The sequence below is a fragment of the Oryzias latipes genome, chromosome 2 (genome assembly GCF_053564925.1).
Source record: "Oryzias latipes strain Hd-rR chromosome 2, Olatipes_Hd-rR_3.1".
NCBI lineage: Eukaryota > Metazoa > Chordata > Actinopteri > Beloniformes > Adrianichthyidae > Oryzias > Oryzias latipes.
Window position 1 is genome coordinate 37,441,629 of NC_136238.1, and position 13,372 is coordinate 37,455,000.

Sequence of the window (13,372 nt, forward strand, 5' to 3'; positions counted from 1 at the left end):
TAATATTTGTTCTTTATTGCCAGTTACTCAAGTTATAAACTGACCAATCAGATGCCTCAGTAAAAGGTGTGGTGGCCGCTGGCCCCAGACCTCAGTCCTGGAGGTGATTTCTAAATAAATTAAATACAATAACTTAACAGTAACTTTATTAGCAGCATATTCCTAACATTACACAGCTGGTGTTGTGCTGAAATAAACCTCAAAGACTGTGTGAAACATTTACTATAGATGTCTGCATGTTTACTGTCAATAATGACAATAATATAAAACATTCTATTTGTTTTCAGACTTTTTTCCTATTTATAATTTCACATAAAAACAATTGGAGACAGAATCAGGTTAAAAGTACATTTTCTGTCAATCCCTCCTTCCCCTTTCTAATAAATCTGTCCTATTTATTTCAGCAGGATTTAATTTGAGTATACAGTTAGATGACATTAAAGACCTGTTTATATCATTTATGAATTATTTATCTGCAAATTACTTTCCCTAAAAAAAAAAAAACAAAGAAAATACTATTTTCTATCAATAATTGGTTCAGACTACAAGTTATTGACTGAAAAAGTTCTCCTCATAGGGGGGAGGTGTAGGGGGGCTTTTTCAGCACAGTTTTATACTGTTGTGCTAAAGAAAACAAAAAACTTTTTTTTTTAAATTAAAAGTTTTTTAATGTGCATATACTGAATGATACTGCTATCATTTGTATTGATACTTTAGAATAAATAAAGTCACCATAACATATAAAAGGATCTGTTCTTGTGTCCCTGCAGTCCTCCCCCAGTGTTGGATGACTAAAGAGGAAGATCTCTGCATCCAGCAGAGGAACTTCAGAGTGGAACATGAAGAACCGGAACATCCACAGATTAAAGGGGAGCAGGAGGAACCAGAACCTCCACAGATTAAAGAGGAACCAGGGGAACTTTGCATCAGTCAGGATGAAGAGCAGCCTAATCTGAAGCAGGAGACTGATACCTTGATGGAGATTCCTACTTATGAGGAAGATGAGAACAGTGAAGCAGATCCAAACAATCAGCAGAGCTTTAATGTAACTGATAGTCAGGATCAAGAAGGAAACCAACATGAAGAATCAACATCAACTACAGATGAAGAGACAGAATCAACATCAACTACAGATGAAGAGACGGACCCACAGAACATAGATCAGAGGAAGAGAAGAGACAGAAGACATGTCCAAAGTGTGGACAGCTCTCACATGTCAGAAAGTCAGTGTGACACAGATGTTAGAAAAAATCCCAAGAAGACTAATCTGGGTAAGAAATACAAACAATCTCCAAAAGAAGAGAGACTTTCCTCTATCAGGTCTGGTAAAAACTCAAGAATGATTCAAGATAAGCGATTTTCTTGTAAGGAATGTAATAAAAGTTTTAGTCGCAGATCTAGTCTCAAAAGACACATGAGAACTCACACAGGAGAAAGGCCCTTTTCGTGTAAAGAATGTAAGAAAAGCTTTAGTCGTATATCTCATCTCAAAACACACATGAGAGCTCACACAGGAGAAAAGCCTTTTCTTTGTAAAGAATGTAATAAAAGTTTTAGTCAAATATCTCATCTCAAAACACACATGAGAGCTCACACAGGAGAAAAGCCTTTTTTTTGTAAAGAATGTAAAAAAAGTTTTCGTGATGTATCTGATCTCAAAAAACACACGAGAATTCACACAGGAGAAAAGCCTTTTTCTTGTAAAGAATGTAGAAAGAGTTTTAATCAAATATCTCATCTCAAAGCACACATGAGAACTCACACAGGAGAAAAGCTTTTTTCATGTAAAGAATGTAAAAAAAGTTTTAATCATTTATCTCATCTCAAAAGACACACGAGAGCTCACACAGGAGAAAAGCCTTTTTCTTGTAAAGAATGTAAAAAAAGTTTTCGTGATGCATCAGCTCTCAAAACACACACGAGAACTCACACAGGAGAAAAGCCTTTTTCTTGTAAAGAATGTAAAAAAAGTTTTAGTCATGTATCTCATCTCTACACACACATGAGAACTCACACAGGAGAAAAGCCTTTTTCTTGTAAAGAATGTAAAAAAAGTTTTAGTCATGTATCTCATCTCTACACACACATGAGAACTCACACAGGAGAAAAGCCTTTTTCTTGTAAAGAATGTGATAAAAGTTTTAGTCAAATATCTCATCTCAAAAGACACATGAGAACTTGTAAGACTTTTTCTTGACAATGTAAGGATTTAGTTTAAACTCTAAATTCTAAACTTTTCCAATAAGGGGTCAACCTCTCACCTCTGTACCACAGCAGAAGACTTTATTTTACAGGGGGAAAAGTTCTGTAGCTCAGAAAAATTAAATATTTAAAAAAAGTTTTTAATGCTCAAAACTTCTTCAGTATTCTAATGAACTTCATAGCAACCTGAGCTTTCATTTCATTTTCACAGAGCCACAGGCTGATGGCCTCCATACCATATTGATGAAGTAACTTCAAGAGGGAGCACAAGTGAGTTTTGAACGTGTAGAAATGAATTTTTCTAAAAAATAAAATAAAAAAAAACTTTGGTTGTTTTGATATATAATTTACTACAGGAGGTCCTTTGTCCCAACAACAGTTAGACTATAGAATGACACAGTTTAGGACTATTGAAACTGCTGCTGGATTTACTTATTTAGTTATGATGTGTACTTTTACTTCCACTTTTTATTTCTATTTGAATGTTTACAGACTATATGTTCTTCTAAATGCTATATTTCTTGTTTGTCTGCTGTAACAACTGAAATTCCCTCCGGGGATCAATAAAGTCTTGTTTCGTCTTATCCTGACTTTGTTGGACAGCTTTTTTAGGTTTTCATCTTCTCTAAGCCACAATTAGCAAAAGCAAAAAAGTAAAGGATCAATACATTTCAATCTATGTGTAATGAAACTACATAAAGGAAAATGTTCACGAAATGAATTATTTTAGATGTACCTGTTAATAGAAATTAGTTGTTTTGAATTATTAGAGATAACATCTAGTAGAAATAGGTATCGTTAAGATTTATCTATTAATTCCTCTTAATCTGCTGCTTTTCACTCTGTTACCTTATTGGTATTCTTTAAGTTTACACTAAATTAAAATGATCAATAAATACCAATGTGGATTTGTAGGTAACAACTCAGATAAACAGTGCAGTTAAGAACCAAAATGCAGAATATATTAAATGGCCTCCTCAATGCAGAGAAATATAACAATGTTGTATTTTAATTATTTTTAGGCACAATATGATCTTTCAGCCTACTAATATTTTAATCACTGTTTTAAATCGCACATTAGAAGAACTGTTATTCCTGTTTTTATTTGACTATTTTAATAATAATAATAATTAGGGATGGGTACTGTGGCCTGGGATTGAACCAGCCCCGGGGCCACTTTCTTCAAGACTGCAGTATCGTTAAGAACTGACCTGAACGGTTCTGCTATCGGTACTGGAGAAGTTACTTTTTCTTTTTGTGTCCCACAAGCGTTATCTGCCATATTTACCTCACCAAGTCAGTCAATTTTGCGTTAATTAATGATGATATTAATTTCGGTATTCTCGTTGAAGCGGAGAGCTCTGTCTGTCTATTTGTGTGAAAGGGGGGCGGGGCTGTTGCTCAGAGAGCACGCGCCTATGGGGCGCCGAATGTAAAAATTAACCTCATGAAAATTTTGTGTCACTTTTACCACATTTAGACATTTCTTTCCATTTATGCTGCATTTATATCACATTTTGGGGCGCCGAATGTAAAAATTAACCTCATGAAAATTTTGTGTCACTTTTACCACATTTAGACATTTCTTTCCATTTATGCTGCATTTATATCACATTTTGTCTATATTTATCACATTTTGTCTATATTTATCACCAATAAAAAAACAATCTGTGACATGAGGATATGTACTTTTAGAGGTTAAAATTAAAACTAAATATTAATGATAAATAATAAATATTAATGTATATGTAAATAATAAATGTAAATGTTAAATCGAAACACATACCTAAATCCCAAACTTAAATATAAATGTTAAATGTATATGTTATATCTAAATGTAAACCTAAATGTTAAATGTAAATGTTAAATATAAATCTAAATATAAATGTAAATGTTAAAAATAAATGTTAAATATATATCTAAATGTTACATTTAAATGTAAATGTGAAATGTAAATGTTATATCTAAATATAAATATTAAATCAAAGACTAAATAGAAATATAAATGTTAAATGTGATTATTAAATGTAAACCTAAATATTAAATGCAAATGAAAATCTAAATGTTAAATGCTAAATTTAAATGTATATCTAAATGTTAAATTTAAATGGTAAATCTAAATCTAAGTCTAAATCTAAATATTAAATGTAAATGTTAACTCTAAATGTAAATGTTAAATACAAATTTTATATCTAAATATAAATGTTTAATCTAAATCTAAATCTAAATATAAATGTTAAATGTAAATGTTAAATGTAAATGTTAATATTAAAAGTAAATGTAAATCCAAATGTTAAATGTTAAATGTAAATGTAAATGTTAAATATAAATGTAAATGTTAAATGTAAATGTAAATCTAAATGTTCCGCCTAAATGTTAAATATAAATGTTGACTTTAAATGTTTGGGAAATATGCTAATGTGGCCACGCCCCTCACCGAATAGAGCGGTCCTTGTTCAGACGAAAGTTGAACCTTAATCATGGCAAACTCTTTGAGACCTGAGGATATTGAAAGGGCCGTTGTTTCAGGAGTGCGAGCTGCATTGCAAGGTGTCCTGGCACCTACACCTGCTGCTGCAAATCTGGTAAGTGGAAAAGTTAAATAAAATAAGATAAAATAGTTCTATAATACTATTATGTGGAAACGGATTTTTAGCTAGCTAAACAGCTAGTCTTTCCAAGCTAGTCTTATTTTTTTTTTAGCTAACAAATGGCTAACGTTATCAAGGCATCTTTTGACATTACAGTGTAATAATATAATGCTATTTTGTAACTTCCTTGACACATAATGATGAAAGATATCTCTGAGTAGGCCTGCTATGCATGTCTGTGGTATTTTTATGCCACTTTACATCACTGAAACTCTAAATGAAAAAAAGAACATTGGCGGGAGGGGGGGTCTTTTTATTTATTGCTTGTCTTCTTTCTCATTACAGATCTTTCTTGCTAAAATCTGCTACAATCACTTATTTTCAATGTAAACTTTCTCTGTTCCATGCTCCTACTCTACAGGTTAACACATCATCACCATCCACAAGTTCTGCCGCTTCACACAGACCGGTAAGAACGTCATCAGTTGTTTTCTTCCATTGAGTACAGTGATTACATTTTTTACAACTGTTGTTTTTTATTTTTATAGTTTAGTGTTTAACTGATTTTTAAAATGTAACAAAACATCCATATGATTGTTCTTCTACCACCGCCCACCTCAGGTCAACACTCTGCCGCCACCCATAGCATCCACAAGTTCAACCACATCTGCAGGGGCTGGCACATCCCAGAGATTGGTAAGAATTGAATGACTTATTTACTTTTAATGAGTAGAATTACCATCAACTTTGTTGTGAAAGTTTACCTTTTAATATGTTTTTTTATTTGTTCGCTGAATAGATTATATTTTGTTATATGTAGAAGTAATTCACTTTGTCTGTTTTTGTCCCTTTTTTCACCTATGGTGTTAGGTTGGAACAACCCTAATTTCCAAAGAGGACATTGAAAGATTAATATTCTTGGGGACAACACTCTCAGAAACGGCATCAATCTTGGAAATATCAAGACCAACGTTGTACAAGCTTATGAGAGAGTATGGCATAAAACACCAAAAATTCAGTGACATTTCCGATCAGGAACTGGATGAAGTAATTCGTGCAATAAAATCAAATCACCCTCATGTTGGAGAGGTTATGCTCAATGGACATTTGCGTGCCAGGAACATCATAGTTCAAAGACATCGTCTCAGAGACTCAGTGCAAAGGGTTGATTTTGCTGGAGCACAGTCTAGGAGAACATCAGCAGTGCAAAGAAGAACATACTCTGTCCCCTTTCCAAACTATATATGGCACATTGACGGCAACCATAAGCTCATAAGATGGAAATTAGTCATTCATACCGCAATTGATGGGTACAGCAGATTTTTGACTTTTCTGCATTGTTCTAACAACAATCGTGCTGCAACTGTCCTGGATCTATTTAGGAAAGCTGTGAACAAGTTTGGATGGCCTATGCACATAAGAACTGATCATGGAGGGGAAAATGTTTTGATATAGGAGGACATGAGAGTGCACAAAGGAGTAAGTTCTGTGTTGACAGGGAGCTCTGTTCATAATCAACGTGTTGAGCGATTTAATCGTGATTTGAACTGTAACTGCCGAAACGTGTATGCGCCCATTTTCTATGAGCTAGAATCCCTGAACATGCTGGATGTAGACAACCCGACTGATTTATTTTGCCTCCATTATGTATACATTCCCAGAATCAACTGCAATTTCTGGAATTTCAGGCAGCATTCAACAGTCATTCCATCTCCTCTGAGGGAAACAAAACCCCTGTTCAGCTTTTCACTCAAAACACTTGTTTTCCAATGCCGAATTCTGCAACTTCTGCTTCAGTAACTGAGAGAAGCCCAGAATCACGACAAAGCTCAGATTACCTCTTCACACCACTTACTGATCAAGACTTGCAAGAACTGTCTGCAAACGTGAACCCACTAGAAAATGATGGAAACCAAGGAAAAACACTGTATCAGAAAGTGCAAGAATTTATAAATAATAAACTAGCTACTGGGTAGCACTGTTGAATGTTTTTGACATCTATGCAAGTTCACTGATATTGTGATTAAAAAAATATCACCAAATATTTGGTCTTTTATTTCCCTGCAGAGTTTTCAAAAATTCCTTATACAGACGTATCATTTTTTAACAACACACAGTGGTTGACAAAATTGTTGGTATCCTTAGTTAAAGAACGAAGGTCCACAATGCTCGCTGAAATTACTTGAAATGTTCAAAAGTAACAATAAATTAAAATTTATTGAAAATTAAATAATCCAAATCAGCCATTACTTTTGAGTTGTTGATTAACAGAATTATTTAAAAAAAAGAAAACTAATGAATTAGGGCTGGACAAAAATGATGGCACCCACAACCTTTTGAGGCAATCACTGCAATGAAACGGTTTCTGTATTTGTCAATGAGCCTTCTGCACCTGTCCACAGGTATTTTGTTCCACTCCTCATGAGCAAACTACTCCAGTTGTCTCAGGTTTGACGGGTGTCTTCTCCAAATGGCATGTTTCAGCTCCTTCCACTGATGTTCAATGGGATTCAGATCTGGGTTTATAGAATCCACTTCAGAATAGTCCAACGCTTTTCTCTGAGCCATTCTTGGGGGTTTCTGGCTGTGTGTTTTGGATGGTTGTCCTGTTGGAAGACCCATGACCTGAGACTGAGACCAAGATTTCTGACACTAGGCAGCACATTTCTACCCAGAATGCCTTGATAATCTGGAGATTTCATTTGACCTTCACAACTTCCAGACACCCTGTGGCAGATGCAGCAAAGCAGCCCCAAAACAGAACTGAGCCTCCTCCATGTTTCACAGTAGGAACAGTGCTCTTTTCGTTGTATGCTTCATTTTTGAGTCTACCAACATAGAGCTGATGTGCCTTACTAGAAAGCTCCAGTTTGGTCTCATCTGTCCAAAGGACATTTTCCCAGAAGCTTTGTGGCTTGTCAACATGCATTTTTGCAAATTCCGGTCTGGCTTTTTCATGATTTCCTTTCAACAGTGGTGTCCTCCTTGGTCGTCTCCCATGAAGTCCACTCTGGCTCAAACAACAACGAATGGTGTGATCTGACACTGATGTACCTTGATCTAGGAGTTCACATTAAAGGTGAACTCTAGGAGTTCACCTTTAATGTCTTTGGAGGTTGTTCAGGGCTCTTTGGATACAGTTCTAACTATCCGTCTCCTCAATTTGTCATCAATTTCCTCTTCCTGCCACATCCAGGGAGGTTGGCTACTGTCCCGTGGGTCTTAAACTTCTGAATAATATGTGCCACTGTCATCACAGGAACTTCAAGCTGCTTAGAGATGGTTTCATAGCCTTTACCTTTACCATGTTTGTCTATAATTTTGTTTCTAATGTCCTGGGACAATTCTCTCCTTGGCTTTCTGTTGTCCATGTTCAGTGTGGTACACACTTTTTCACCAAACATTAGTTTGTTTTTTTTAAATAAATCTGTTTATCAACAACTCAAAAGTAATGGGTGATTTTGATTATTTAAATTTCAATCCAATATAATTTATTCCTACTTTTGAACTTTTCAAGTCATTCCAGTGAGCATTGTGGAATTTCTTTCTTTAACTGAGGGGTACCAACTATTTTGTCCACCACTGCAGTTCATTGTAAGAGCAAGTCAGGGCACTAGAGGAAATACTGAAAAGAAGGACTTGGTCTACTCTAAAAGCAATGACACAACATCTAGTTTAATTGTTTGTTTAATGTTTCATCATTTGAGTTTGTAATTGAAACCTTTTCCATAAAGAATGAACATCCAATAGGCTTTACATGTGAGACAACGTATGCAAACACTTTCAACACACAACCATGTTGCTCTGCTAAACAAACATCTATTGACATTTCAAAAAATAACCTATTATTTGAAATGGATCAACATGAAATAATGGGTGTACTCTCTCTGGTGTTCAGAAAATGCATACTTTTCTACAGACAATACCAATTCCTTCCCATAGAAAATAAATAAATAAATATAAGTTTCCTGAACAAAGAGATCCAAATCTATATTTTACCATTTTTCCTCTTTTTTAACTTTTCATATTTAACTGTTGTCTTGAGTGGCTTTACATGGAAACAGAAAAAAGAAAACCGTTCAACATTTCCTGTTTTTGTTTAATTAAATACAATTTGCTCATCAAACAGCAGAAACAGATCCTCAACAAAGACACAAGTAGCACATTTTCCTGCTTTTATGAATTAACTAAAATTATTAATAACATTTAAACATAGCAAAATTCCATACAAAGACAATTTTTTATATTTATTAATACAGAAGTAAAAAAAAAACAGAAAAACATCCCTGAGGTGTTTTGGATTAATACAAATAACGTATCCATTCTTCTACATTTCTTCTCTTCTCCACTTTATTTTCCCTTCTTACTCACCTGGACCCTTTTCCCTGGAATATATTTTCATGTTTATTTAAACTGCACTAAAATTTGCTCCATTCATAAGCGCTACTAGGAAGTTATATTCAAACTCATCATTGTCAGCTAGATTTTTGGAATTTACAAAGATTTCAAGCTCATTTGAGCACGTATGAGCGACTGGAAGGTACTTGTTTTCATTATGAACAAAGCTTAACTTTGGACTTGGTTGAAATCCAACTGCTGGAACTCTGCTACTTCCAGTCACAAAGGCGAGAATATGTCCAGGATTTAAATTTCTGAGAAAGGTCCTCTCTGCTTCTGTCAGGGTTCTGCCATGAAGACATTCCTCAACTTCTCTTTCTGTCATTGTAAGATTTTATTAGAAAAAAAAAATTAGAAAAAACAATATTCAGATTCACTTGTTCTTCAGTGCAATAAACTGTTCTTTTAATACTGCAAAACTGGTTGTCTAAAATTTCTACAAAGTTTACATTTTCAATATGACGGGTAAATGTGCTAATGAATTTTTATTTTTTAAACTCCACATTTTCCCTTACCTGAAATTTTTTAGACAAATTATTCACTTTATTTGGAACCATATAAAAAATGTTTTTTTATTGAATTGAATATAATTCCATACCTTCGTAATTTTGTATACTAAAAAGAAAAATTAAAATTTCCAAAATGATAATTAAATATGCCAGCAGTAGCTAAAATGTAATGCTTACTGAAAATCAGCATTTAAAAGAAAAAAAAATGTATAAGACTTTAGGTCTTAGTGCAAATTAGAGCAAATTGTGGCTTGTCTGCTTTATTTATTTTACCTTGAACACTATTGAGGAAATCTCTGAACTTAACCACCATCAGCTCTTCTTTTGGTCGTTTGTTGCTTCCCAGAACGGAGTAGCTGGTCTTCAGAAGGGTAGCAACCACATCTGCTGTAAGATCACTGCGAACCTTGGGCATCTCTGAAAGAACCCGAAGGGCAAGGTTCTCTTTCAGAAGTGGTAAGAGCTGTAAAAACATAACATCTAGTTATTTTTATACATTTCTGATCAACTTTTACCTACAAACTAGACACTAATGAACGTCAGCCTAGACTTACCTCACAACATTCCAACCCCTCAGCTAACTGATCGTAGCAGCTCTTTCGTTGTAGTAGAACATGGAAAATTATAGCATTTTTAACAAATGCATCCTTGTTGTCCATGGTAAAAGGGTTTGGAAGACCTTCAATTTGGTACCTCCATGACTCACAGGATTCTATTGCTCGTTGCAGATCATCATCAGTTGTTGCTTGATCAATCTTAAAATGTCAGAAGGAGAAAATATGTGTTTATGAAATGTCATCAATTTGTATTTTAATTGCCAACACCTTCCCTGACACTTTACATAGAAAAATAGTTAGAAAATGAATGATAAAATTATTACAGAGTTTAACCACTTTCATAAACATACTGTCTTGAGGCTGTCTCTAAGTTCCACATCGGCAACATCCTCTGGAGAAACGCGGATGTCGAACATACGCCCAGTCAGCAGGTAGTCCAAGACAACAGAGGAAAGGAGAGCAGGACATTCTCCACCTTGGACAATGATGGTAGACATCATCTGACCAATAGTGCGGTAGACTCGATTTTGGACATGCGAAACATTTAGTCTTGGAATGAAGCCATTGGGGGACTCTGCAGATCAAATAAAATATGTTCATGTCAGCTTTAAACAAACTTAATTTTATTAAACAAAAATTATCTATGCAGTCTGTTATTAACTTAAATTTCTCATTTAACTAATGAAAAATAAAAAAGAATTCACCCTCAAATGCCCCACTTTCTTGGAAAATTGCTTTAACAAGCAAGCGAAAGAATTCTCGACGGGGACCTCCAAGATCTTCTGCATCTTCTGTGGTGTTTTCATCACTGGCAAATGTTACATAAAGCATATCGGTGCTTTCAACAAATCTTGGTCGCCTGAATTGTCGGATCGCAGATGTCCACACATTTCTTCGGCTGACAATGATTGACCTAAATCCTTCTGTAACAACCATTTCACTGTGAGCTTTTACAATTCCAGTTATTTCTTCTGTTGTCAACGTTTTAATAGACCTTGAAAAGATAAAACAGCAGATGTCATCATTACAAAGATCAGGAAAATGAAAATATTGTCAATAATTAAATGTAATACTGAAATAATTAAAACCTCGACTCTTGTGGAACCTGGACAGTTTCTTCTTCCAAACTGCGTCTGATGGCTTCCTCGACTGCCTCCTCTTCTTCGAAATCAAGTGGTCTTGAAAAGAGATTCAAAAAGAAGAAGAAAAAGCTAAATTGGACGAAAAAAATGTAAATGAACTGGTTTTTCTAACAAATCCAGTATAAAACATACATGAAATCAGAGAAACGAGTGCCTCCTTGTTCGGTCTCATGTTCTCGATTTGTGGCATCTGCCTCCATTGGTTCATATGGACCGTCAACATTAGATTGCTCCAATGTCTCAAGATCTAAATGGAACAGATTGAGCAGAAGACACATTATGAAATGATAGTTGGAAAAAAAAAGGATGCAAACGACACTCTGGAAATGACCAATACGTTGATCAAAATCAATCAGGTAGTGTGGGATTGCTGATGTAACATGGGGGTTGGATGGAAACACAGGTTGATAATCTTAACCTTGAAACTACCCACCTCTCCTCTGAAAAGTTGGACTTTCAAAGTCACTGTCATCCGTGTCAAAAACTCTATGCTGAATGATAAGATGTGGAAATTTTGTGTAAGAAAGCAATTTTAAAAGCATATAAATTGTAATTTAGACATAACAAGCATGACTAAATGTTCAAAGTTAATTTGTGATTGCAAAAACAATTTACAACAATAAAAAGTGTCACATGTAAAGATGATGCTGTGCTTAGTTATGTTCATATCTAAATAATTTTAACAAAAATCGCATGCAAATAGTATTACATGAAAAAGGTTTACCAGTACTATCACTATCAAGCTCACCTGTGTTGGCAATTCCATTTCAGCCATAATGTAAAGACAGGTATTTGAGCAAACAGAAGAAACTTCTTTCCCCCCCCAGGGAAAGTTGGGTGTGACATTGGGTTTCATTAATTTTTGCACCCTTTTATTGTGCTCAAGAACTGAAAAGGGAAAACATCATGCTCGGAGATGCCAAATGCTCCTCTGAAGATAGCAGAAATTTCTTCTCTGAGCTGATCTTCAGACCACTCGGTGGTAAAGGAAATTTTTCCAATTAGACCAGCTTGAGCCAAGCGACTTCTGTTTTCTCCTCTAGGTATGACGAAAACTGATTCCCTTGGAGAAAATGGCAAACATACAATGTCTTTTGTAAACGTTTTCACGTTTTTTCTTTGCTGATATCCTGATCGACCTCTTCTTGATTGAAAATATGATGGAAAAGGAACCTGTTAAGAAGAGAGGACACAAGATTTATACTTAAAAATTAACAAAACTAGATCAAAGTTAATGGAAAATGGCGTATACTTATATAGCGCTTTCTACCCTCTTTCGAAGGCCCAAAGCGCTTTACAGTCACAGTTCCATTCACCCAGTCACTCACACATTCACACACTGGTGGCGGCTCCACTGCCGAACACTGGCGCCCGCCTATCACCAGAGGCAAGGTGGGGTTCAGCGTCTTGCCCAAGGACACTTCGACACATGGGCGAGAATCTAACCTTTAATCTTATGATCATGGGTCGACCGTCCTACCGCTGCACCACGGCTGCCCAAATGGGTCAGCAGCAGTCATTACTAAGGTATAAACCAGGGGTGGGCAAACTTAGGCACGGTGGCCATATGCATCCCTAAAAACGATTAATCAAGCCTGCCAAATTGTAATTACTTATACTAATTATCCTTACTGTTTTATTTGCCCTGGTATCTACCCATATGAATTCATTGATCTTTTTGTAGGAGCAGAAAGTTATTGGGCATTCATGTGGTGTTGGAAGATGTTTTTTTCAGACATTTGCGCATGTTTTCCAAGTCTGAAAGTCTTTTTTTTTTAATCATCATAATTTCTCTAATTTTGCCTTTTTCTCTGACGGACATCCACCCTTGGGTGCAATTTGCACAAACATGAGAACAAAAGCCAAAGCTTTGAAATAAAACCTGTTTTAAAGATATAAAGTTTTAATCAAGGTTAAAGCATGTTTTCGTCCATATTCTAAGTTATTTCTTTCTATTATGATACAGATTCCCA

The 13,372-nt window shown here is 35.1% G+C and overlaps 2 protein-coding genes and 1 long non-coding RNA gene across 5 annotated transcripts in view; 2 read left to right on the top strand and 1 right to left on the bottom strand.

Moving 5' to 3' along the window:
* Positions 1 to 2,748, top strand: part of LOC110014653 (uncharacterized) — a 50,178-nt gene extending 47,430 nt beyond the window's left edge. The window contains exons 3-4 of one of the 2 annotated variants that reach the window (XR_013651485.1): positions 771 to 1,271; positions 2,414 to 2,748. Coding sequence is in view for 1 of the 2 variants with exons in the window: in XM_078937268.1 (XP_078793394.1) it covers positions 771 to 1,271; positions 2,414 to 2,454 (542 nt within the window). In the remaining variant the exon portion in view is untranslated. The remainder of the gene's footprint in view (positions 1 to 770; positions 1,272 to 2,413) is intronic. The other variant, XM_078937268.1, reaches the window with a different exon arrangement.
* A 1,822-nt stretch (positions 2,749 to 4,570) lies between these two features.
* On the top strand, positions 4,571 to 6,833 carry LOC110014651 (uncharacterized). 2 transcript variants are annotated; one of them, XR_002874725.2, is made up of 4 exons: positions 4,571 to 4,787; positions 5,215 to 5,262; positions 5,415 to 5,489; positions 5,664 to 6,833. It is a non-coding gene; the product is annotated as an uncharacterized LOC110014651 (long non-coding RNA). The 2 variants fall into 2 exon arrangements; XR_013651837.1 differs by lacking the exon at positions 4,571 to 4,787 and having other exon boundaries at positions 5,127 to 5,262.
* A 3,406-nt stretch (positions 6,834 to 10,239) lies between these two features.
* Positions 10,240 to 13,372, bottom strand: part of LOC144990024 (G2/M phase-specific E3 ubiquitin-protein ligase-like) — a 3,708-nt gene continuing 575 nt past the window's right edge. The window contains exons 3-9 of the mRNA XM_078942439.1: positions 12,148 to 12,572; positions 11,833 to 11,890; positions 11,532 to 11,646; positions 11,346 to 11,435; positions 10,962 to 11,251; positions 10,608 to 10,831; positions 10,240 to 10,455 (exon numbers count right to left, since the gene is read on the bottom strand). Coding sequence (XP_078798565.1) covers positions 10,240 to 10,455; positions 10,608 to 10,831; positions 10,962 to 11,251; positions 11,346 to 11,435; positions 11,532 to 11,646; positions 11,833 to 11,890; positions 12,148 to 12,255 — 1,101 coding nt within the window. The 5' untranslated portion in view covers positions 12,256 to 12,572. The remainder of the gene's footprint in view (positions 10,456 to 10,607; positions 10,832 to 10,961; positions 11,252 to 11,345; positions 11,436 to 11,531; positions 11,647 to 11,832; positions 11,891 to 12,147; positions 12,573 to 13,372) is intronic.